Here is a 27,944-nt window from a genome sequence, read left to right as displayed (position 1 = left end):
AATAAAATATCCATATAAATATATATTAATGTTTATTTTCCCCCATTTAAAACACTTACATATGTCTAGGTTGGAACCGTTGGAACTGTTGCTGTTAAAATACAATACATATTTTTTATTCTGACCGATCACATCACAGATGTAGACCAGAAAACACACTCAATCCTAATGAGAGCATGTCTATTCTGGGCTCCGTTTTTGACATGACAACACTGAGGTTATGCTCAGCTTTGAAATGGTTTCTGTACGTGTTTTTTAAGTATGTCAGAGTTGAGAACCCTGACTCGCATATGTATGTGGTGCCAAACTGGACCAGAACATCTACTGCTTCCTCGGTCAGGCAGGAGACCGCTTCCTGCTGCAGATGGACAACCCAGAACTGTGTGAGTGTTTGCCTCAAAAAACATCTTGCTTCAATCAGTTTATTCCAGTTAAAAATAACAATTATTATTGTATTTTAATAGCAACAGTTCCAACCTAGACTAGTTTTCAACAATAATTTATACAGTAAAATGTACAGTAGGCCTGAATTTTCATCTTCATCTGTACTGTTACTCGGGTTACACTATCAGTAGCTAGCTTGCTTTGGCGAATGTTAGCTATTATTTGCTGTGTACAAGGCCAGGGGATTGTTTGAAAGAGAAACTCACATCTACTACTATGAGAGTTAGTTAGTACTCCCTTACTTCTGCTTATCATCACCTGTTATAAAATGACAACAATGCCTTGCAAGCTGACTTACTTTCGAAGCACTGTTTCCTGGAGCATTCTGCCCTGTTCTGAAAGAACTCCCTGGGTTTACCATCATGCTGTGGATGTTTGGTCAGGACGTGTCGTTTAATTCATTTATTCGTAATGAGAGACTCATTACTAAGCACTTCCACACACAAAACACATTGTGGGCGCTCCTGGTTATACGTTTGTATGAAAGAGAGAGAAACTCATCGCGTTTCATGACAATTGAGCGCAGTCAGAACTTGTGGCTAGCATGAGTCCATTTGATGACAGCGGTGAGTGATGGCAAGTGGGAATGTCAAGTTAGTGGCAGACAGCGCATCATCTGCTGCTGAAGGACAGCGCTGCAGCGTGTGTGTCACGGAGTGATCTTCAAGAAAACGGAAGAAAAAAAAGATCCGGTAAACTGCGAGGCACACGGGCATGTCCCTCACGCTCGCGCAGATGCCAAACTAAGCAGAAACCGCATGTGCCAAATCAATTCCAGTAATTAATTAAATAATTATAAAATTTACTCTGGCACGTTGCGAACCCCTATTAACAGGTCCGGGTCGCAACCCATACTTTAAGAAAAGGCTGTCATTTAGGCTGTCATTAGATGACAGCAACATTATTTTCCTGCTTCGACACAAGGTCTATGGCTGTGACAGATCGGCCACAGAATTATTGACAATAATGCATTTCTGCAGAAAGTTGCCTGGAATCAAGTCAATAATTGTGTGATTATTTGACAACACCAACTAAAAAGAAGCAGTGCTCAGGGACACTTGACATTGTTACCAAGAACATATATCCAAACACTCAAAAATAAGAGTACGGTTATGGCACAGTGTTGTTCCCTGGTGTACAAAAGTAAAATGTTGCCAGTAAGTTATTGTGACTTTTACAATAACTTACTGGCCAGTAGTTTCCAGTTAAAAAATGACAAATTCACAAGTTGCTGCTAAGCTACTGGGAAATGCACAATAACCTCTTCAGAGTGCAACTCATTACTGGCAGATTCTCTTACAAAGTTGACAGAACAGACAGTGTCAAAGGAGGTCCTCTACTTGCATCGGAATAACCATCAAACACTTAAACTGCTGCAACACTTCCACTGAAGGTTGGCACAAATACACCCCCAAATATGCTAATGAGTCCACCAATACATTGCACCCACCTATCAAAGTGCAGTGATGATCATACCTTACATTTCAAATATTGTGTGGAAAAATGTCCCAGTATACCTACAAGGTACCAAACTGTAGTGTACCCTAATCCAGAGAGTGTGGTAGTATACTTTATACCATTGTTGAATACTCATTTCTGATAGACACATACTTGGTGGTGCAGCATGCACTTCAGGTAGCAACCAAGAGGTTGTGAATTCAAATCCTAAGTAAGCAGCACACTGTCTTAACATTAACTGCTGTAACTTTTTATTTGTATTTTACCTTTATTTAATTAGGCAAGTCAGATTTAAGAACAATTTCTTATTTTCAATGACGGCCTAGGAACAGTGGGTTAACTGCCTGTTCAGGGGTAGAACGACAGTTTTGTACTTTGTCAGCTCGGGGGGTTGAACTTGCAACCTTCCGGTTAGTAGTCCAACGCTCTAACCACTAGGCTAGATTTCCCATATTTCAACCGCAACTGGACCATAACCTCAAGGGGACCATGACAGAACATTCTAAAAGCTTCCTTGAGGACGTCCCTGGAACAAACCGGGAACTAGACAAAACCTGCATGGGACCATTACTGTTTAAATTGAATTAATGTAAATTATGCCTTTCAAACTAAAATATTCTAAAAGACATTTGGGTTTTCACGTGTTCAAATGTTGGCATGTGTAGTGTCATGCATCACATGTTGAAATTTTGCATCCCTATGTTGTCATATTTATTTCACATTAATTTCACATGAGATCATGTTCTCACATGCTCACATGTTGTCACGTGTATTTTTAAGGTTATCACATGCTGCTTCACATGTTGTTACATGTTATCACATTAACTTCACATTAAATCACTTGATATCACACGAGATCACGTGTTCGCATGTGAAATTCATGTGATTTTTCCATAGGGGGCCTCCCAAATGGCACCCTATTCCCTATATAGTGCACTACTTTTGACCAGAGCCCTAGGAGCCCAGGTCAAAAGTAGTGCACTACATAGGCAATAAGGTGTCATTTGGAACGCACTCCTACTGTTGTTCATGCTCTTATGCTCTTATATGCTCTTATAGGCATTTCATCTTTTTTTCACCCACATTTTAACCTTAATTTGTTGTTGATTTCACATTGAGTTCACATTAGTTGACACCTGAACCAAATGTAAATCAAAACTAGATGTTGAACTGTGCCCAGTAGGCACACTCAGGCTGCAGAGGCCCTTAGAACCTCCTCAGGGTTAACCCACACTACACAACAGAGAATAGGATATACAACAGCCACAACTGTATTGTACATTATACATAATAATGAAATATCACAAAAACAAGGGATAACACCGGGAATATGAGCATCAGTTCCATATGGCTCAGTTCATGTTTCTTCTCCTTACATGGATTCACTCCCATTGTGGAAATAAACTCATTACACAACACATTAATATTTGTTGTGTGATTAAGCTGCGATACCAGCTTGTCTGTATTGGAATCAGTGCAGAATAACTGTAAAACAACACACTGCATTGATTTTATAAATAGAAAGCGAAGGTTCAACTGAATAACAGATTTCAAATGACAGTGTTGCTGTGCTCACTGGCAAACTTACCATTAGGCAGAAGAGGCAATTGCCTTAGGCCTCACATCATGAAGGGGTCTCATGAGCTGGCCATAAAAAAAGTAATTTCTCAGCTTGAGCCCCCCCATGCTCCGCTCGAGGCAAAATGCATGAAAAAAAAGAAAACCCATCAAAAACCATCTGTTAAAGCTAGATATATATTTTTTTTTTGCATGGGTTGCATCGAAATCCACTGCATCCACCGATTTGGGCCTTCTGCATCTGTGGTGGAAGGTGACAAAGCTACAGTGGTGTTTGTCAGACCAGGAGACATCTCGAAAATCGGTCTTCTCACTGAAATGTCTGCCGAGCCCAAATGGTGTGTCACAAGTGTCACAGGACTCGTCTGAAGGTAACATGGTACCGGGCCCAAAAAGGAATGGAAGTGAATAGAGCATTTCCACGTCAAAGGTATACAGGTATTTTCTTGGGGGGGGGGGAAATCCTGAGCTTTCTTATATCTCTCGGATATAGGACAGACACTTCACAGTCATAACCTGTTATAATATGGTCATAACACTACATAGTAGAATAATAGTGAAGACATCAAAACTATGAAATAACACATTTGGAATCATGTAGTAACCAAAAAAGTGTTGATAAAATCAAAATATATTTTATATTTGAAATTCTTCAAAATAGCCACCCTTTGCCTTGATGACAGCTTTGCCCACTCTTGGCATTTTCTCAACCAGCTTTATGACGTAGTCACCTGGAATGCAATTCAATTAACAGGTGTGCCTTGTTAAAAATTAATTTGAGGAATTTATTTCATTCTTAATGCGTTTGAGCCAAGCAGTTGTGTTGTGACAAGGTAAGACCATGTCTATATTATGGCAAGAACAGCTCAAATAAGCAAAGAGAAATGACGGCATCATTACTTTAAGACATGAAGGTCAGTCAATTTAGAAAATGTCAAGAACTTTGAACGTTTCTTCAAGTGCAGTGGCAAAAATCATCAAGCGCTATGATGAAACTCGCTGTCATAAGGACCGCCACCCAGAGTTACCTCTGTTGCACTGCAGCATTGCCACTCTATTCCCCACGCACACTTAATCCACTATCAATATTTCTAGAAATACAATATGACAAATTGAATTGGTCAAAACAAACTGATAAACATACAGTTATTCATTTGATGTTTAACTTAATTGAAGACATCTGATTCTAACTGGATTATATTTGATAAACTTCCATTAAAGAACACCCTCTGTTCTGTTAGACAAGTAACTCTTTATCCACATTATAGCAGGGGGTGTAAAGCTATAACACATATGTTTTTCCAGCAGCAGACTATGATCAACAATGTCAAAAGCTGCACTGAAATCTAACAAGACATCCCCCACAATAATTTGATCATCAATTTCTCTCAGCCAATCATCAGCCATTTGTGTAAGTGCTGTGCTTGTTGAGTGTCCTTCCCTATAAGCATGCTGAAATGCTGTTGTCAATTTGTTTACTGTAAAATAGCATTGTATCTGGTCAAACACAATTTTTTCCAGAAGTTTACTAAGGGTTGGTAACAGGCTGTTTGGTCGGCTATTTGAGCCAGTAAAGGGGACTTTACTATTCTTGGGATGCGGAATGACTTTAGCTTCCCTTTAGGCCTGAGGGCACACACTCTTTAGTAGGCTTAAATTGAACATTTGGAAAATAGGAGTGGCAATATTGTCTGCTATTATCCTCAGTAACTTTCCATCTAGATTGTCAGACCCTGGTGGCTTGTCATTATTGATAGACCGCAATCATTTTTTCACCTCTTCCACACTGACTTTACAGAATTCAAATGTACAATTCTTGTCTTTCATAATTTGGTCCGATATACTCGGATGTGTAGTGTCAGCGTTTGTTGCTGGCATGTCATCCCTAAGTTAGCTTATTTTGCCAATTAAAAAGTCATTAAAGTAGTTTGCAATATCATTGGCTTTGTGATGAATGAGCCATCTGATTCAATAAATGAAGGAGCCGAGTTGGCTTTATTTCCCGAAAATATCATTTAAGGTGCTCCAAAGCTTTTTACCATCATTCTTTATATATTTTATCATTGTTTCATAGTGTAGTTTATTTTCATATTTTTTAAATGTAGTTTAGTCACATGATTTCTTAATTTGCAGTACGTGTGCCAATCAGTTGGGCTGCCAGACTTAATTGCCATACCTCATCCCTCTCAACCATACAATTTTTCAATTCCGCATCAATCCAATGGGATTTAACAGTTTTTACAGTCATTTTCTTAATGGGTGCATGCTTATTAGTAACTGGAATAAGTAGTTTCATAAATGAGTCAAGTGCCGCACCTGGTTGCTCATTAAACACCACAGACCAGCAAATATTCTTTACATCATCAACATATGAATCACTACAAAACTTAATGTATGTCCTCTTATGCACTATATTTGTCCCAGCCTTTAGGAACTTTTTTTCCTAGATATGGCTATTATATTGTGATCACCACATCCTATGGATTTGGATACTGCTTTAAAGCAAATATCTGCAGCGTGAGTAAAAATGTGATCAATACTTGTTGATGATTTAATTCCTGTGCTTGTTTCTAACTACCCTGGTAGGTTGACTGACAGACTGATCCAGGTTGCAGGCATTATCAAGCATTTCACATGTATTATCCAGATACTGACTGTTAGCGCTTTGTGGTCTATATCAGCTTCCCACTAGAATGGGCTTTAGGTGAGGCAGATGAACCTGTAGCCATATTATATATAACAGTATTTAACATTAGATTGTCTCTAAGCTTGACAGGAATGTGGTTCTGAATATACAGTAGACAGCAACACCGCCTCCGTTGGCATTTCTGTCTTGCTACCACTGTATCAAAGGTATTATCTAAGTGAGTTTCAGAGATAGTCAGAATATAAATGTCATCTGTTACAAGCAAGTTATTGACTTCATGGACCTTGTTTCTATGGCTACATATGTTAATATGGGCTATTTTTAGCACTTTTCTGAGTTATTTGATTGTTAATGCTTTACTGGGAAGCTTATCAGAGGTAGACTTGCTCATGTTATTTATATTGGAGCTGATAGTTCAGGTTGAGCTGCCCAAAAGTGGTCTTCCTACTATTGCACACCGCCTCAGTGCTAAGAGTGTAAATCTGGTTTATACGCTCATGATTACTGCTTACAATAGCTTTAGCATAAACAGATGTATTCAGTGCAATTAGGGGTACATAAATTAAATTACTTACATTGTGTTTGTCAATGCCCCTAAGATCATGTACATTTGATGCAGCATTATGATGACTCATTGTCACAATGGTAGGGATTAACTGAGCTCGTCCTGGATCATTTACCAGTCATTGTTTCAACGCTGCCTTGAAATTCATGGACAGAGTCCAGGAGCCAAGATGATTTGGATGGACTCAGTCATTCCTGTAGAGTATCTTCTGTTTCCGGAAGGTTTCACGTAACATTTCCTCTTGTTTTTGTTTCGCACGCCTCTATGAAGTGGGAACGCAACACCCTGCTACAACTCAACGTGAAGTGAAGTGAAAGAGGTATGGACTGTAGGTGCGAGTAAGGATGACAAAAGGCAGAGAATTGTACCGTTTACAAGGAATTTATTCCGTCACGCGGTTATTTTGGGGAAACGGTGCTGTGACGGAACCAAAGCAAAGAAAGTAAATATCAAAGCCCCCTCTCCTACCTTACCTACCCACTACTTACCTAACTAACACCACCTGGTGCGCCAACCAAAACACAGGGGGCGGTCCACCCAGGTCTTACCTAGTGTGCCTAGACAGTGAATATACTACGGGTATATGTATGCCTGCAGGCCTCTTGCCTAAGCACACCCTAGGTGCCTTCCCCTTACCCTCTGGGAACAAATGAAACAGAATATTATAAACAATTTCACAAACACACTGAGAAACACAGGACATCAAATAGGCTCTGACTGAGCAACAAACTCACACAGAACATACCAAAGCTGCTCCCATCTACAACTAACCTAGTACATACCAACTGCCTGAGAAACAACCAACATATGCTATAACCCTCAGCAATCAGCCTCCTCGCTCAGGCATCAGCCTCCTCGCTCAGGCATCAGCCTCCTCGCTCAGGCATCAGCCTCCTCGCTCAGGCATCAGCCTCCTCGCTCAGGCATCAGCCTCCTCGCTCAGGCATCAGCCTCCTCTCTCAGGCATCAGCCTCCTCTCTCAGGCATCAGCCTCCTCTCTCAGGCATCAGCCTCCTCTCTCAGGCATCAGCCTCCTCTCTCAGGCATCAGCCTCCTCTCTCAGGCATCATCTCTCAGCAATGATCTTTCTGCAATCTGGTCTCTTCTGAACAGAACACAGGCTTTTATATAGCTTCAGAAGGAGTCTAATCGGACACAGCTGTAACTTGACGAGGGGGCGGGGTCAGCTCCAATCATCAATGGGGCTGACCAATCAGCTGCTTGGGGAGAATTCAGGAAGCCATCTCCTGAAACACACACACTCAAATACAAACTACAACACAGAAACTGGGGAACATAACAGTTTTGCACATGTGAAATCATATGAAACCATTTGTTTTGGAACAATTCACATGAAGATATTTCACATGAATGTTTCACATGTGGATTCATATTTTCTCATGATATTTCATAGGTGATGCCCTGCAGGCAAAAGTGAATCATTAGAATACACAGTGCTTTTAACATACATGGTTTTCAACTGACATATTTGACATACTTTGACTACATTGTGCATGGTTATTTGTTCAGTAATTATTATTTAACATGTCCTTTCCTGGGAGTTGAACTCACATCCTCTGCATTTACAACATTCCCATCTTCCTGCTATGACACCATGTCTGTGTCAGCAACTGATTTTACCTGTATTAATACACTTTAGACTACAAAGTAAATCTCAGCTTTGTTGAAAAAATACACACAAGAAAAACAATTATATTTATCACAGTGGCTTAGGACTAACATGAAAACAGAATAATATGCCCCACCAACATTAGACAACTATACAGAAACCCCTCAAATTGCTGAAATAAGTATATGAAATCAATTATGAGAGAATAGTCAGAATAACCCATAACATAAATGGCAGTGCAAGTCAAAACAAATCACATGTTATTTGTCACATGTGCAGTGAAATGCTTGTCATAAACTGTTATAATATGGTCATAACACTACATTGTAGAATAATAGTGAAGACATAAAAAATATGAAATAACACATATGGAATCATGTATTAACCAAAAAATGTTTAAACAAATCAAAATATATTTAATATTTGAGATTATTCAAAGTAGCCACCATTTGCCTTCATGAACTTTGCACACTCTTGGCATTCTCTCAACCAGCTTCATGACGTAGTCACCTGGAATGCATTTCAATTAACAGGTGTGCCTTGATCATTTGTGGAATTTCTTTCCTTCTTAATGCATTTGAGCCAGTCAGTTGTGTTGTGACAAGGTAGAGGTGGTATACATTAGATAGCCCTATTTGGTAAAAGACAATGTCCATAATATGGCAAGAACAACTCAAATAAGCAAAGAGAAACGACAGTATATCATTACTTTAAGACATGAATGTCAGTCAAATCGAACAATTTCAAGAAGTGTCTTTGAAAGGGCAGTCGCAAAAACCATCCAGCGCTATGAGGAAACTGGCTCTCATGAGGACCGCCACAGGAATGGAAGACCCGAGATACCTCTGCTGCAGATGATAAGTTCATTAGAGTTAGCAGCCCAAGAAATTACAGCCCAAATAAATGCTTCACAGAGTTCAAGTAACAGATAAATCTCAACATCAACTGTTCAGAGAAGACTGTGTGAATCAGGCCTTCATGGTCGAATTGCTGCAAAGAAACCACTTCTAAATAAGAAGAAGAGACTTGCTTGGGCCAAGAAACACGAGCAATGGACATTAGACTGGTGGAAATCTGCCCAAAATTTGAGATTTTTGGTTCCAACCGCCGTGTCTTTGTGAGATGCAGAGTAGGTGAATGGATGATCTCCACATGTGTGGTTCCCACCGTGAAGCATGGAGGAGGAGGTGTGATGGTGTGGGGGTGCATTGCTGGTGACACTGTCAGTGATTTATTTAGAATTCAAGGCACACTTAACCAGCATGGCTACCACAGCATTCTGCAGCGATACGCCATCCCATCTGGTTTGCGCTTTGTGGGAATATAATTTGTTTTTCAACAGGACAATGACCCAACACACCTCCAGGTTGGGTAGCGCTATTTGACCAAGAATGAGAGTGATGGAGTGCTTCATCAGATGACCTGGCATCCACAATCACCCGACCTCAACTCAATTGAGATAGTTAGGGATGAGTTGGACCACAGAGTGAAGGAAAAGCAGCCAACAAGTGCTCAGCATATGTGGGAACTCCTTCAAGACTGATGGAAAAGGATTTCAGGGGAAGCTGGTTGAGAGAATGCCAAGAGTGTGCAAAGCTGTCATCAAGGCAAAATGTGGCTACTTTGAAGATTCTCAAAAATTAAATATACAGTGCCTTGCGAAAGTATTCGGCCCCCTTGAACTTTGCGACCTTTTGCCACATTTCAGGCTTCAAACATTAAGATATAAAACTGTATTTTTTGTGAAGAATCAACAACAAGTGGGACACAATCATGAAGTGGAACGACATTTATTGGATATTTCAAACTTTTTTAACAAATCAAAAACGGAAAAATTGGGCGTGCAAAATTCTACAATGTAGAAAATAGTAAAAATAAAGAAAAACCATATAATGAGTAGGTGTATCCAAACTTTTGACTGGAACTGTTTGTGTTGCGCATGTATCTGATGCTGTCTGGCCAAAAAGAGTATGGCATGTCACTCTTTTTTTGTCCAGACAGGATCAGATACATGGGCTACATGTTGTAAGACAGAGGGGCGCTGTTTCGCTCACTTGGATGCTTTCTCTGGTGAGATAGTTTCAGCCAGTGTTTGGATGCTGGAATTATTTTAGAGGAACGTGTGAAAGTAACCTACATTTTGAAGTGATTTGTTTGAAAATCAGATGAAAACATAATGTCTGGTTGTGTTCATGGCTCAAGTGTCCACACACAAGAGGTGGGGGACTCATAATGGCCTCTGTCTGGAGACTCCACATCACTTAGTCCGCCCCTGGCTGTGCTGTTTATTTTTTTACTTTTTTAATTGAATATTTAACTAGGCAAATCAGTTAATAAGAACAAATGATTATTTACAATGACGGCCAAACCGCTGGGCCAATTGTGTGCAGCCCTATGGGACTCCCGATCACAGTCAATTGTGACACAGCCCGGGATTGAACCCAGGTCTGTAGTGACGCCTCGAACACTGCGATGCAGTGCCTTACACCGCTGCGCCACTCAGGATCCTTTTAGCTAGGGGTAGCTTGGTGCATCACACACACACACACACACACACACACACACACACACACACACACACACACACACACACACACACACACACACACACACACACACACACACACACACACACACACACACACACACACACACACACACACACACACACACACACACACACACACACACGTCCCCCCAGTGTGACTGAATGTTTTCAAACCCCAGAAAGCTACAGAGAATGCAGTGCACTACTTTTGACCTGGGCCCATAGGGCTCTGATCAAAATTGGTGTATTATGTAGGGAATAGGGTGCCATTTGGGATGCAGCCAGAGAGCTACAGGACTGGTCCTAACAATGACTGTGAGTAAACAACAATGACATAATAGAACATGCCAGCCACTAACTAGTGATCCCCCATAAAGTGCTGGCATTATTTCCAAGGAAGTTTTGGCAATAGTCAAACTTTGGTCTTGTTATCTGGCTGTGATTTGAAGGTAAATGTAACGAGTGCGCTGAGAGTCGGGAAGCAAGTACAGGGAGTGAGTGAGTAATTTAATAAATAAACAAAACACGAAACACAAACAACGCACCGACATGAAACAGAGTCAATAACACCTGAGGAAAGAACCAAGGGGAGTGACACATATCGGGAAGATAATCAAGGAGGTGATGGAGTCCAGGTGAGTGTCATGAGGCGCTGGGGCGCTTGACAATGGTGACAGGTGTGCGGGATAATCAACAACCTGATGACCTAGAGGCCGGAGAGGGAGTATACGTGACAGTAAATTGCTTCTCTCCCGGACGGAGCAGGGCTATTAGTGTTGCTTCAACAGACACTACAGCTGGATAGGCTCTTTGCCAGGGCACAGGGCACCAGACTCAGCAGGGCTTAGCATTCAGCATATTACAGAGAAAATGGAATGGTGTCATTGTCAGAATAGCCTGGTCACAGATCTGTTTCTGCTATCTTGTCAACTCCTTGTCACTCATTGTAACACCAAACATGACAATTCCACGAGGAGTATAGAGAGCACCAAACAGACTGGCATCCAGGCTAGTCATAGAACACTAACAGGTGGAATTCTCTACCTTGTTGAATTGACACTAGCGAACTTCTGAATGTTTAATGCATTTCTATATCTACCTGAAACATTCTGAACATTGTGTCCTAAATCTTTCCATGTACAGTTATTCTCCCGGCAGTTCTCTTTCTCCAACTGAGACTTTTTTAAGGATATCCTTGCCAATATATATTTTTTTGTACTATGGTATTATTTTCCCTAAAGAACTCAATATATCTGTAATGGGGGCTTCTTTATGAGTATTTCCAAGGGTCCCCTTGATAAAATAATATGTTTGGTTTGAATTGGCCTCTGCAATTCCAGGAACTCTGCATTTATGTTCAGCTTTAAGGGAGATGTGTGAAATTCAATATCTGCCTCTGTGAAGAAATTATGATTATAATTGGATTCATTTTCATTCCTGTATACTCAGACATATTTCTTCACAAACACTCAATGTTCTGTCCCAATCATTCAACAGTCAACACACTCACTGGGTTATAGTGGATTTGTATTGTGTGTGTGTCTGCGTGCATGTGTGTGTGTGTAGTAGTAGTAGTAGTAGTATTTGTCTGTCTGCAGGGTTGGGGAGTAATGAAAAAGCACATGAAATTAGTTACATGTAATCTGTTCACAATTTTTTTTATATACTGTAATCAGATTACAGATACTTTTTTTAAAAACTAGATGATTACTTTTTTGAATTACTTTTAAATTCAGAAAAAAATATATTATGACATCTTTCTCTAGCTAGATGTCTATCCAATTGGTGATATTCAAAAATGTGCATAAAACAATTTTCCCACAACAGATGTGTTTCGATCAAATTGACCTGTTGCGGATGAAAGGCTGTGCGTGATGATGTAGTGCACATAAAAATAACTTTTGCGTTAAATTTCCATGTGCTGAATATTAAATCAAAGTTAAATGGGTTTCCCATCGCATTTTCAACTCTACTGATGGTTTTGTCACCAAAACTATTGCGTTATATTGAAAGTGCCCACAATGTTTTGGAACGTGCGCTCTAGCCAACAGCTCTCGTGTATAGCATACCTACATGATGAAATTATTATGGACAAAAGAGCAAGATAATTTCTATTTGTCAAACGGCAGCCAAGCATGGATCATCTTGTCACCAGAATAAGACCCTTGATCTTTATTGGAATAGGGCATCAAACTCATTACCGTCCACTTTCACCACCCTTTGAAGTTCATCATAATTGATTTAATCTGTAGCCGAATGCTGCATTTACGTGCTCGTCGGAGATTGTGATGTCGAAAATCCAACTTTATTTCATTCGTGTGCAATGCTTCAACCAATAAGATTTTAGCTAGCTTGATAAGCTAGCTAACATTGTTTATGATAAAGTTAGCTAGCTTGCTTAACATACACAATATTGTGGTTGTCAAAAACTGATTTGTTATCATCTTTTGGTTGAAAAGATAAAAGGTCAGTGGTGAAACATCACAACTAGGTAACAAGGGGAACAACATTTTGTAATTCCAATTTGGGGGGGGGGGGGGGGGTTCAAGTGAAACGTTCCAGTCAGAATTAAGAATTAAGAACTTCTGATAACTCCGATAGCATGTGACCCCAACATAATAAACTGCATGATTTCCCCAAGTCTTAGTGAGAGGACCACACAACATATCATTGCGTGACTCCAAGTTTACTTTGATATGATGGTTGAAACTGATCTGAGCACCACTTTCAAAAATAGCTGCTGAAATTATACAAAAGTTCTGGAGCATCACATTAAGGGGAAAGTAATCCAAAAGTAACTGAAAGTAATCAGATTGCGTTACTGAGTTTGGGTAATTCAAAAGTTACATTACTGATTACAATTTTGGACAGCTAACTGTTAACTGTAACAGGTTACATTTAGAAACTAACCTACCCAACTCTGGTCAGAAGGCCTTGATGCTATAACACGTATGTATTTAATATTTTATTTTTATTTTATTTAACTAGGCAAGTCAGTTAAGAACAAATTATTATTTACAATGATGGCCTACCAGGGAACAGTGGGTTAACTGCCTTGTTCAGGGGCTGAACGACAGATATTTACCTTGTCAGCGCAGGAATTCGATCCAGCAAACTTTCTGTTACTTGCCCAACGCTCTAACCACTAGGCAAGAGTGGGTGTCTGAAGTAAAAGTTTTCGGCTTTGGCACCTTGCTGAAGATTTGTTCAAGACAGAGGACACTATTTCACCTAAGCCAAACTTTACTCAGGGACAGCTTGTTGGCTGAATGCCCAAAACACTGTTGACCAGAGCCCTTTACTGCAATAGAAGGCTCAACTGTCGGCAATCAATATCTCCTCTTTCTGTAAACCACAGGAGGTTGGTGGCACCTTAATTGGGGAAAACGTGCTCGTGGTAATGACTGGAGCAGAATCAGTGGAATGGTATCAAATACATCAAACACATGGTTTCCAGGTGTTTGATGCAATTCCATTTGATGTCTCCACTGGTGCAAACATATCGTAGATGTTATCAGCTAGTTGCTACCCCACAACGGAACCACAAAGCCTTCTGAATCTGACCAGAATATGAAATGTAAGTACAATTCCAAGTCTCTTCTGATGACCTCTTCTAATAGTTTACTTTAAGTTAGCTGTACAAAAGTAAAGTTTCACGATCTGACGATAGTGTTAGTCAGATTGATTACTTTCCATGTTCTCTCTCTCTCTCTCTGCCAAAGGAAAAAACCCATTAACCCATTCAGTTGACACATGTTTATAGTATCACGTGTGGTAACAAGTAGAACGTGTTAATCCTGAGCTTTGGCACATGTAGCATGTTTTCTACCACTGGAAACAGCTGTTGATATATTTGAACTATCAATGACTTCATCACATGAATTGGTGTGTAGAGTGTCCCGAATGGAACAGGGCTCTGGTCAAAAGTAGTGCACTATACAGCCTACAGCCTTTTTTTTGTATTTTACCCCCTTTTTCTCCACAATTTCGTGATATCCAATTGCGATCCAATTATGATATTGTCTCATTGCTGCAGGGGCGAAGGTCGAGTCATAAATCTTCTAAACATAACCCGCCAAACTGCACTCCTTAACACACACCTGCTTAACCCAGAAGCCAACTGGACCAATGTGTCGGAGGAAACACTGTTCAACTGACGCCTGAAGTCAGCCTGCAGGCGCCCGGCCGCCACAAGGAGTTGCTAGAGCGAGATGAGCCAAGTAAAACCCCCCCCAGCCAAAACCTCCCTGAACCCAGACAACGCTGGGCCAATTGTGCACCCCATATGGGACTCCCGGTTATGACAAAGCCAGGAAATCGAACCCGGGTCTGTAGTGACTCCTCAAGCACTGCGATGCAGTGCCTTAGACTGCTGCGCCAGGCTAGTGACATGGTTGTTTAATTCATGTTAACATGGTGTGTTCCCTTGCTGTAAATGTGCCATGCCACGGGATCTTGTGTGATCAGAATAGAGATTTCTATTGAAGTCATCATGAAGCTGTTGATACTGGCTCTCATGAGGACCGCCACAGGAAAGGAAGACCCAGAGTTACCTCTAATGAACTTATCCTCTGCAGCTGAGTTAACTGCACCTCAGATTGCAGCCCAAATAAATGCTTCACAGAATTCAAGTAACAGACACATCTCAACATCAAATGTTCAGAGCGGACTGTGTGAATCAGGCCTTCATGGTCGAATTGCTGCAAAGAAACCACTACTAAAGGACACCAATAACAAGAAGAGACTTGTTTGGCCCAAGAAACACAAGCAATGGACATTAGACCAGTGAAAATCTACCCTTAGGTCTGATGAGTCCAAATTTGAGATTTTTGGTTCCAACCACCGTGTCTTTGTGAGATGCAGAGTGGGTGAACGGATGATCTCCACATGTGTGGTTCCCACTGTGAATCATGGAGGAGGTGGTGAGATGGTGTGGGCGTGCTTTACTGGTGACACTGTCTGTGATTTATTTAGAATTCAAGGCACACTTAACCAGCATGACTACCACAGAATTCTGCAGCAATAAACCATCCCATCTGGTTGGCACTTAGTGGTACTATCATTTGTTTTTCAACAGGACAATGACCCAACACACCTCCAGGTTGGGTAAGCTCTATTTGACCAAGAATGAGCGTGATGGAGTGCTGCATCAGATGACCTGGCCTCCACAATCACCCTACCTCAACCCAATTGAGATAGTTTGGGATGAGTTGGACCACAGAGTGAAGGAAAAGTAGCCAACAAGTGCTCAGCATATGTGGGAACTCCTTCAAGACTGTTGGAAAAGCATTCCAGGTGAAGCTGGTTGAGAGAATGCCAAGAGTGTGCAAAGATGTCAATCAAGGCAAAGGGCGGCTACTTTGAAGAATCTAAAATCTAAAATATATTTAGATTTGTTTAACACTTTTTTGGTTACTACATGATTCCATATGTGTTATTTCATAGTTTTTATGTCTTCACTATTATTCTACAATATAGAAAATAGTAAAAAATTAAAAAATAAAAACATTTGACTGGTACTGTATATTACTACACAATACTAAACTAAATAAAAGGTTAAATCCAACAAATGTTGCATAGCAATATATAGTGGATATGATGCTGTTTGGGACACATACATTGTTAGCATTTCCATGCAAGACCTATTTACAAGAAGAATGCATCTGTTTGATATTGCACAATTATATTGCCGCATATCAATAAACCACATATGCAAAGTATACTGTACATGCATGACTTTTTCATATGCCCAATTTTACCCCTGCATAGATACAATAAATCAGATGTGCACAGCATAATGCATCTGTTCGCACCAATCCATCATTTCCTTCCCATCATGAATAATAGGAGGCAAACATGCTATGAATATACTGTACACCAGGGCTCTCCAACGCTGTTCCTGGAGCGCTGCCATCCTGTAGTTTTTAGCCGAACCCTAATCTCGCACACTTGATACTAATAATTACCTGATTGATAAGCTGAATCAAGTTAGTTACAACTGGGGTTGGAGTGTAAACCTATCGGAAGGTAGCTCTCCATCAGCAGAGTTGGAGAGCCCTGCTGTAAACAGTTTACTCTTTCCCTTTCTCTCCCACAGTCGATTCAGAGTTAGAACCCTGGCAGAACTCCCCACGGTGTGTGTGTGTGTGTGTGACAGCTAGCTAGGCCTTAGGAACAGCTTGATCTACACTGACAGTCTCTGACACGCAACACACACACATACCTCCCAACCAGCAGCAGGATACAAAGCAAACATCTCTACACACACAGACACAGTCCACCCTTCTGCCTCTGCTTGTCTGGCAATGTCTGGGTATCCCCCTTTCTATGACCCGTTGGCAATCGCTCTCCAACTATGTAAGAGACTTCAGGGCCGCTCTTCAAACAGTCCTCTTCTGACTGACAGGCATGAGGCCAGCCCACCCACATTATCGAACACGTCTGAGGCTCCTTACAGGTGATGGGGCCCTTTATAGTGCACTACGTTTGACCAGGACCTAGAGAAGAGGGTTCCATTTGGGACGCAGCCCCGAGGTATATAACATTTGCTTGTTTATTATTTAGGCTCGATCACGTGGCTGTGTTTGTGTGTGTCTCTCTCGTCTCCTATGTTTGTAACAATGAGTGGCGCGTGAGTGAGTAAGTAACAGGAAATATCCGGAGGTCACAGCTGGGTTGTGTTCTAGCCGAATGGAGGATTTTGGCCCTGTGCTGCGTGGAGGATTATAATTTGAAACATCAAATTGTCTTACGTAACACATTGTAGTGCAGACGATAACACACTGTGGCTGTCCAGCAAAGAGCAGCTGCTGCGCAATCCATGTTTGACCTCTCGACACACCCAGACAGAAACACGCACACAGCCTCCTCACACAGTGTACAGGTATCTCCTGTGGGGTTAGCGTGGTATGTGTTCCCATAGGGCTCCAAGTGGGTGGTGAGACAATGTGCGTGTGTTCTGTGCAACCTTGAAATTGTGTAATGCCCTAGTGACCTAATGGTGCAGTCATAATGATGACAGAATGCTTGTTCTAACAGATGAAAACAGGCAAAAAAAACTCTCACACACTCATGATGTGGAAATATGTTGTGAATGCATCCATTTTTTCCTAATGGGTTGTGATTAAGGTGACAATGAGATGCATCAACGTAAACAAATCTTATTTTATTGATGAACAAAATAAATAAATAGAACTTTAAAATAAATTAAATGGTTCAGTAAAGTAGTCAAGTAATACAAGTATGGGTCAAAATAATTGGTTTTGAAAGCAGACAGGCTTCAAGAGCAAATTGCTTGTCAAAGTTAACAAGGTGTTAGTAGAACGTTCTAGTATTGCTAAAATAGTAGTATTGATGCCGTTATTAAACAACTTTGAGACACCACAATTGTGATTCAAACTGTCGATTGTAGTTGCTAGCACATTTAGATTTGGTGTTCCTAGAATTGACATATGTTATCTTGTATAAAGCATGGAAGGAGATAAGTTTGCATTGGCTACACAAAATCAATACACTGTAATAATAAATACATAATGCAAAACAGCATTTTTGAATAGCACTCTGCTGTTTTATAGAGTATTGATTTGTGTATTTTGTATGCTGACCTTACAAAATGTATTTCCATATACACTTACAATAAAGTTAGAGTATCATACTATTTGAATGGGAGTGTTACAGTTAAATGTGATGTACAGTTAACATTACAGGTGATAAACATAAGGACGGGTACATAGCTATATTGAACAACCCTTATTGCTATCTTTGATCTTGCCTTCGCACTGTGCCTGAAAAACGTAATAAAGTACCAAAAGTATGTGGACAACCGCTCGTCGAACATCTCATTCCAAACTCAGGGGCATTAATATGGAGTTAGTCCCCCCTTTGCTGCTATAACAGTCTCCACTCTTCTGGGATGGCTTTCCAATAGATGTTGGAACATTGCTGCGGGAGCTTCCATTCAGCCACAAGAGCATTAGTTAGCTCAGGCACAAATGTTGGGTGATTATGCCTGGCTCGCAGTCTGTGTTCCAATTCATCCCAAAGGTGTTCAATAGGGTTGAGGTCAGGGCTCTGTGGAGGCCAGTCAATTTCTTACACACTGATCTTGTCAAACTATTTGTGTATGGACCTCGCTTTGTGAATGGGGGCATTGTCATACTGAAACAGGAAAGGGCCTTCCCCAAACTGTTGCAATTTAGAAGCACAGAATTGTCTAGAATGTAATTGCATGCTGTAGCGGTAAGATTTCTGGAACTAAGGGGCCTAGCCTGAACCATGAAAAACAGCTCCAGCCCATTATTCCTCCTCCACCAAACTTTACAGTTGGCAATATGTATTTGGGCAGGTAGTGTTCGCCTGCCATCCGCCAAACCCAAATTAGTATTTCGGACTGCCAGACGGAGAAGCATGATTCATCACTCCAGAGAACGCGTTTCCACTGCTCCAGAGTCCAATGGCGGCGAAACATCACATTGTCCAATGGCCTCCACACCAGCCGACGCTTGGCATTGCGCATGGTGATCTTAGGCTTGTTTATGGCTGCTCGGCCATGGAAACCCATTTCATGAAGCTCCGGACGAACAGTTTTTGTGCCGATGTTGCTTCCAGAGGCAGTTTGGAACTCGGCAGTGAGTGTTGCAACTGAGGACGAATTACTTTTACGTGCTACGCACTTCAGCACTCGGCGGTCCTGTTCTGTGAACTTGTGTGGCCTACCACTTCGCAGCTGAGCCATTGTTGCTCCTAGACGTTTCCACTTCACAATAACAGCACTTACAGTTAACCGGGGTAGACTCTAGCTGGGCAGAAATTTGATGAACTGACTTGTTGGAAAGGTGGCATCCTATGACAGTGCCACGTTGAAATCTATGTGCGCTTCAGTAAGGCCAATCTACTGCCGATGTTTGTCTATAGAGATCGCATGGCAGTGTGCTTGATTTTATACACCTGACAGCAATGGGTGTGGCTGAAATAGCTGAATCCACTAATTTGAAGGGGTTTCCACATACTTTTGTAATAACACACTCTTAAAGGGAGTGCTCCTAATCTCAGTTTGTTACCTATATAAAAGACACTTGTCCACAGAAGCAATCAATCAATCAGATTCCAAACTCTCCACTATGGCCAAGACCAAAGAGCTCTCCAAGGATGTCAGGGACAAGATTGTAGACCTACACAAGGCTGGAATGGGCTACAAGACCATCGCCAAGCAGCTTGGTGAGAAGGTGACAACAGTTGGTGCGATTATTCGCTAATGGAAGAAACACAAAATAACTGTAAATCTCCCTCGGCCTGGGGCTCCATACAAGATCTCACCTCGTGGAGTTGCAATGATTATGAGAACGGTGAGGAATCAGCCCAGAACTACACGGGAGGATCTTGTCAATGATCTCAAGGCAGCTGGGACCATAGTCGCCAAGAAAACAATTGGTAACACACTACGTCGTGAAGGACTGAAATCCTGCAGCGCCGGCAAGGCACCCCTGCTCAAGAAAGCAGATATACATGTCTGAAGTTTGCCCGTCTGAAGTTTGCCAATGAGCATCTGAATGATTCAGAGGACAACTGGGTGAAAGTGTTGTGGTCAGATGAGACCAAAATGAAGCTCTTTGACATCAACTCAACTTGCCGTGTTTGGAGGAGGAGGAATGCTGCCTATGACCCCAAGAACACCATCCCCACCGTCAAACATGGAGGTGGAAACAATATGCTTTGGGAGTGTTTTTCTGCTAAGGGGACAGGACAACTTCACCGCATCAAAGGGATGATGGACGGGGCCATGTACCGTCAAATCTTGGGTGAGAACCTCCTTCCCTCAGCCAGGGCGTTGAAAATGGGTAGTGGATGGGTATTCCAGCATGACAATGACCCAAAACACACGGCCAAGGCAACAAAGGAGTGGCTCAAGAAGAAGCACATTAAGGTCCTGGAGTGGCCTAGCCAGTCTCCAGACCTTAATCCCATAGAAAATCTGTGGAGGGAGCTGAAGGTTTGAGTTGCCAAACATCAGCCTCGAAACCTTAATGACTTGGAGAAGATCTGCAAAGAGGAGTGGGACAAAATCCCTCCTGAGATGTGTGCAAACCTGGTGGCCAACTACAAGAAACGTCTGACCTCTGTGATTGCCAACAAGGGTTTTGCCACCAAGTACTAAGTCATGTTTTGCAGAGGGGTCAAATACTTATTTCCCTCATTAAAATGCAAATCCATTTATAACATTTTTGACATGCATTTTTCTGGATTTTGTTGTTGTTATTCTGTCTCTCACTGTTCAAATAAACCTACCATTAAAACTATAGACGGATCATTTCTTTGTCAGTGGGCAAACTCCCTCACTGTATAGTGTAAGTCAAGCACAGAAATTATTGAAATGATTTCATATAGTATTTGAACCTGGTCTGGTAGCTTTATGAACATCTGTTCTTACAATCTGTTCCTTTGGTGGGCTGCTTCCATAAAGATCATGGCTGTATCTCAAATGACGTCCAATTCCCTATATAGTCAACTACATTTGACCAGAGACCTATGGGGCTTACACACTATAAAAGGAATAGGGTACCATGAGGGAAGCAGCCAAGGTGATTTCACTGACCATCCTACTTCTACAGTATTCAAAAGGCCCATCCATATTACTTTGACTATGACCATGTACTATTATTAGTGACAATATTAGATGACATTACAGGCCCTTACTTGTAAAAAAAAATGATACAACTTCAGCATGCCCTACTATGGGCTGACACTCAACATACAGGTCAACTGTAACAAATGTGGTAATTATATATATATATATATTTCCAGGTCAGGTCTTGTATGATTAGACAAAAACTTCTGGCCCAAGTTATACAGATGTAAGATCTTAATTTGAGGCAGTTTGCTACAGCAGGAAAGTAATCTTTCTGTAACAGGAAATGTGAATTATCATGTTCTCAGCAACAAAAGAGAGTGATCAAATTAAGATCCTATATCTGCTGGTTTGTATGGTTGAAATGCAACCATTAGTGATTGTTGAACAGTCGTGAAGACCTGCACTTGCACAAAAATGTTTACTATTGTGTTTTTTTTTTAAACTCTCTGTTGTATCACAAACGTTGTGCCAAATGTGTTGTACAGCAGTTGTACAACCTGAGTGTGTTTGGGGCCATACAGCCCACAGCCCTTCACATATCACCTCTTTATTTTATGTTGATTTAAAGATGGTTGATTGACATGTGATGCCACCAATGGGGCGGCGTTCAGTGGTGGCTGCTGAGGACTCAATTGAGGCCTGTTTGCTCCACCTCCTCTGGCTGAGTAGCTTTCTGTTTTTCTGCACCTTCACTCGTACATCAAACACCTCCTGAATAGCATTCTTAAAACAGTGAAAGTTGTAGTCAATTAGTCCTGTGGGATAAAGACAAGATAGGATGAGATCAGTAGTCAGACAGGACGAGCAGAGTTACCATAGCAATTAGAATGTTAAAATGACAAATTCATCTCGCTCTCACAATATCAATTATGAGCGGAAATATCCTACATTGTGAATCAGATAATAATTGCAATTGCAAGAAACACAAAATGATGTACTTAAATCTCTTCTGTCTCATTAGCTTGTTAGGTTAAAGTTAGGTAATACATGCTTAATGTATCTGTCAAATTATCAAAGCCTAGCCATCTCTAATTATTTAGATAGTCAAATATGCAAGTTTGGAGCAATGCTCTTCACATGAGATGTTTTTCTTTTATATCACTGAATTTGAAGACAAGCTAAATATACCATTGTTGAGTGGTATTTGTCTAAAGAGTTGAAAGTGTCAAAACTCTGATAAAGACTGAAATATTATTTTACAATTCAAGGGAATAGAATACAGATGCTATGGGCTCATACACGCTTTGAAGACAACTTTTACCCCCATTCTTCCAAAGTTTTGGAGGGTAAAAGTACTTGAAACCGCAGGTGAAAACAATGCATGATGCTTCCGTGAATAATATCACCTGTATGATATGACCTGTTGTAAAAACCACTAAAGTTAACGAATACATTCTACATGATAATGAGGTAATTCATGTAACCTTATCATTGTTGGCCTATTGTTATATTGGGGAAAAGAGGCTATTTTGTGACTCGTTGACAAACAGTTTACCAGATGTAAGAAGCTTCCATGCTTTTGTTCTGCTGATAAATATGATAGGGGGAAAGACTTATCAATGCAGATGGAAATGTTCAAATGTAACACATAAAAAAAAAAGTCAAAGACCATACTGTTGAATAAAAATACACGCAATAAATAACAGGAAATACACAACCCTGCACTGACTTCTCTGTGTCTAATAAATACAACTTGAAAATGACTGTTCCCGTAGTTTGGGTGCCATGCCTTCCCATGTACTGTACAAAGTGAACACTCATATGAATGCCCATTATCACAAGTGGTGTGTCATCTGTCGTCCAATCTCTTAGCTGCCGCAGACAGACAAGGCTCAATCTAACAAGCCGGGAGGAATTGACAAGTTCACAAGTTAAAAGGAAGATGAGAGCCTTTGATCATCGGTGCCAAGGTAACCACACTCTTCTCTTTAAGAGATAGGAGAAAGAGAGAGTGAGAGAGAGAGAGAGAGAGAGAGAGGTGTCTATGGAATAATGGTCTTTCCATTGCAATTTATATAAATTACTTATTATGTGTTGATCTGTTAATTGAGCGTAGGAAGGGATACTGTATTTAGTCTCTGGACAATACAGCTTTTTGCTTTACATTGTCATCATATTAATTGTGTTATGCCATCTGTCAATTAACACATATCACTGTGCTCATCACAGATCACACAACACGCAAGCAGCGGTTGGATTATAAATATTTCAAACCTGGTTAGTCGTTAGCCTTTGGAAGCATGCTGTTTAGAGTAGCAGGTGGTCTAGTATCAGCAGGTATTCAGTACTGCACTTGTGGATTCATGCCATGTCTGGTCGTTGTAATATCTGAATATGCGCATGTAGCTTTGCTAACTCGGACCTTGGCATAAATCATGCATTGATGTAACTCAGATTTTTGAATAAATCATGCATTGGTGTTAACAGGAGATACGTGTGACATTTCCCGGAAAATATTTTGTAGTGCCAACGACACATCTAAAAACTCGGTATGTAACATAAAACTTTGTGTTAGTACAAGCACATAATACCCAAAGTTAGAATTCATCCATATAAAGTCACAGCACATTCTCCTATAAGGCTAGGGGTTCTTCTTGGACCAAGCCCTGGTCAAAAGCAGTGCACTTTAAAGGGAATAGGGTTCCATTTGGGATAGAGACTGACTCTCGCTCACCTTTCTTCTCAAAGCTCTCCTCCCTAACTCTCTCACCTTTTCTCTCGAGACTCTCTATTCCCTAACTCTTTCACCTTTCTTCTCAAAGCTCTCTTCCCTAACTCTCTCACCTTTCCTCTCGAAGCTCTCCTCTCTAACACTCTCTCACCTTTCCTCCCTAACTCTCTCACCTTTCTTCTCGAAGCACTCCTCACTAACTAACTCTCACCTTTCCTCTCAAAGCTCTCCTCCCTAACTCTCTGTTACCTTTCCTCTCAAAGCTCTCCTCTCGGAGGAAGCAGACCAGAGCCAGGAACTTGGTGACCTCCTTCAGGTACATGACGGTGGTGTTGTTCAGGTGGATGATGGCCATGGACTCTTTATCATAGGGCTGACCTGCCTCTTCCTCCGTCAGCCTGGGAGAGAGAGGGATACGAACAATGGTATGAGAGAGGGAAGAGAGCGAGGGATGAGAGAGGGAAGAGAACCAGGGATGAGAGAGGGGATGGGAACGAGAAGAGAACAAAAGGTTGAGATGGCGAGATTTAGGCTAAAATTCATTCAAATAAGAAAAGGAGGGTGATATGCACATCCTAAACTTAAGAATACCATTACGGAGATTAAAATGAATACAGAGATAAAAGAAACCCTGCTGTTGTTGGTTTAATAATGTATTTTGTTTGTGCTTTTACATTGTCGGCCAAGGAACTGAAGGAGAAGTTCAATTCAATGAATATTCAATAGACCCCTCATAGTCAACTCTGGAACTGGAAGTCAGTTCCACAGCTTTTTTTCATTCTTTCCCACTAAATCAGAGACCAACTTAGACCTGGAACACCAGGTGGGTGCAATTAATCAACAGGTAGAACAGAAAACCAGCAGGCTCCGGACCTCGCAGGGTCAGAGTTGAATACCCTTTCAATTATTTTGGGATTCTGTTCAAAATAAAGCCTATTTCCCATTCCTTTTCCCAAGTTCTCTTCTCTGTTCTCTTTAGGGACTGTTCGTTCTCATAGACTCACTGTAGTATCATGTAAAATCATACAATAAGAGCTACTCTTTAAAAGTGCTTCTGAAACTGGGTTATTCTTGTTAGTTTGGAGAGATGATGATGGCTTTGAGTGAGGGCGTCTTATCTCTCTCTTTGTTAACAAAACAACAAGCAATAAGGCCATGTACTCTAGCCCCCCACACTTTTTTAAAATAAATATTTTTAGGAATGAAGGCAACACATGTATGGCTAAACTCATTTAGCTCATTTAACAGATCTTATCCATGGCAAACTAACAATAAGTGCAACCACATAGCAAAATCATTGCCAGTAAAACCTTCACAATAGCCACCATCTGCATAATCAGTGATAACAATCAATTAAAAACAAGTAGAACAGTTAAGGCATCCATCTTGATTTATTCACTGAGAAAGTCAATGGCATACTGTGGTAGCAGCAGTTATAAGTCAGAGCTGATAGCCTATTAGGTAGAATAACGTAGGTACTCCCCGTCAAACAAAGAAAAGGAAAAACCAAGGAGGCCAAGAAACAAAAATATACGACATTTAATCCATGTTCGAAAAAATTAAAGTTGCTAGTGCAAAGTGCTAAACAAAAAATAGCACTTTGCATTAGCACCTGTTATCATTTCGAGCATACATTAAATGTATATTTTTGCATCTTGCCTCCTTGGTTTTTCCTTTTATATGGTTTGAGTGCGAGTACTTACATAACTCTACAGATATGTGTTCTCCCACACACCGGCAAACATCCATATTAAACCGAGCACAAACCCTCACACTGGCTTTCCCTGAGTTAAATACAGGGACACAAATAATCTACTGTATATTCCTACATGCATTAAAATGAGAAAGTACATGTGTACCTGTGTCCCCTCTGACAACAACATCTAGTACATACGATAAAAAGCTGTGCTATGTAACAGATGCTGGATCAAATGGTAATTATCAAAATGAATAAAAGCTCAAATCTAATCCCATGCTTTCAGAAGCTTTGGGGGGGGAATGCATTGACATAAGGTCTGCAAACCAAGAATAGTTTCTCACTGGGGAGGAAAACAACGCAAAAAAACATGAACGGTTTCACATGGAGTCATAATTTGTGGGAAAAAAACAAGGATAACCTCAATCAAGAAAGACCCTTTCAAAGAAGGGCCTACTTGCAATAACTGTGATATGTGGTTGTTTTCCCTTACTAGTTGAATGCACCGACTGTAAGTCTCTCTGGATAAGAGCATCTGATAAATGACAAAAATGTCAAATGTAATTACTAGGAAAAGAAGCAGACATTCAATATGTTGGTCAGGGGAGTGCGTCATTAACTAAATGAGGTGGGGAAAAAAACATTGCTGAAACCTCTAAATAATGTTAATAGCCCAGCCATTTTGTCATGGTTCTGCATCCCAAATAACACCCTTTTCCCTACATAGTATATACACTATATAGGGAATAGGGTGCCATTTGGGAAGCAATCCATGATAATGATGTTCAAACGTCATGTGAGTAATCCCAGTATTTGGAGGAGAGTAAAATCAACTGGTCCAATGAAACCTCAAGAGCTAAATTGGAGCTAAATTGGAGCTAAATTGGAGCTAAATTTGCATGCCTTGGCCATTCACACACAATTACCTACATACAAGAATATGTCAAGTGTGTTCAGAAAAAAATTATACCCCTTGACATTTTGTTGCGTTACAATTTTTCATAAGGACAAACTGTTTTTAGAAATGTTTCAAAATGTATTGAAAATGAAATACAGAAATATTTCATTTACATAAGCATTCACACACTTGAGTCAATACATGCACAGCTGTGAGCTTTTCACACCTGGATTTTACAATATATGTACATTATTGTTTTTAAATTCTTCAAATTCTGTCAAGTTGGTTCTTGATCATTGCTAGACAGCCATTTTCAAGTCTTGCCATAGATTTTAAAGCTGATTTAAGTAAAAACTTTAGGAACATTCAATGTCATCTTGGTAAGTGTTTTATTTAAATTCAATGTAACTAGGCAAGTCAGTTAACAACAAATTCACATTTACAATGACAGCCTACACTGGCCAAACCGCCACCCTATGGGACTCCCAATCACGGCCGGATGTGATACAGCCTGGATTTGAACCAGAAACTGTAGTGACCCCTCTTGCACTTAGATGCAGTGCCTTAGACCGCTCCGCCACTCAGGAGACCAAGTAACTCCAGTATATTTGGTCTTGTATTTTAGGTTTTTGTCCTGCTGAAAGGTGAATTTGTCTCCCAGTGTCTGTTGGAAAGCAGACTGAACCAGGTTTTCCTCTAGGATTTTGCCTGTGCTTAGCTCGATTTGATTTATTTTTATCCCAAAAACCTCTAGTCCTTGTCGATGACAAGCATACCCATAACATGATGCAGCCACTACAATGCTTGAAAATATGAGGAGTGGTAGTCAGTGATGTGTTGTGTTAGATTGGCTCCAAACATAATGCTTTGTATTCAGGACATAAAGTTTTTAGCAGTTGTACATTTTTAGCAGTTTTACTTTAGTGCCTTATTGCAAACAGGATGCATGTTTTGGAATATGTGTTATTCTGTACAGGCTTCTTTGTTTTCACTCTGTCATTTAGGTTAGTATTGTGGAATAACAACACTGAACAAGAATATAAACGCTGTAACGCTCAATGAGTGAATGGGTGTGGAGTCAGGCGCAGAGAGCAAAGGATGCTCCACCCTGCTCCAGCGGCCAAGGTCCGGAAATCCAGCGCGAAGTCCTGCGCGCTCCTCGTCCCCTGCCGGAGATGGAAC

At 40.8% G+C, this 27,944-nt stretch overlaps 1 protein-coding gene across 1 annotated transcript in view; it reads right to left on the bottom strand.

The window, feature by feature from the left end:
* Positions 1-18,014: 18,014 nt before the first annotated feature.
* The window catches only part of rragd (ras-related GTP binding D), a 38,538-nt gene continuing 28,608 nt past the window's right edge, over positions 18,015-27,944 (bottom strand). Inside the window, exons 7-8 of the mRNA XM_020487697.2 lie at positions 24,418-24,566; positions 18,015-22,252 (exon numbers count right to left, since the gene is read on the bottom strand). Of these exons, the coding sequence (XP_020343286.1) occupies positions 22,050-22,252; positions 24,418-24,566 (352 nt within the window). The 3' untranslated portion in view covers positions 18,015-22,049. The remainder of the gene's footprint in view (positions 22,253-24,417; positions 24,567-27,944) is intronic.

This window comes from Oncorhynchus kisutch, linkage group LG7 (assembly GCF_002021735.2).
Source record: "Oncorhynchus kisutch isolate 150728-3 linkage group LG7, Okis_V2, whole genome shotgun sequence".
Classification (NCBI taxonomy): Eukaryota; Metazoa; Chordata; class Actinopteri; order Salmoniformes; family Salmonidae; genus Oncorhynchus; species Oncorhynchus kisutch.
This window is presented reverse-complemented; position numbering and strand designations above follow the sequence as displayed.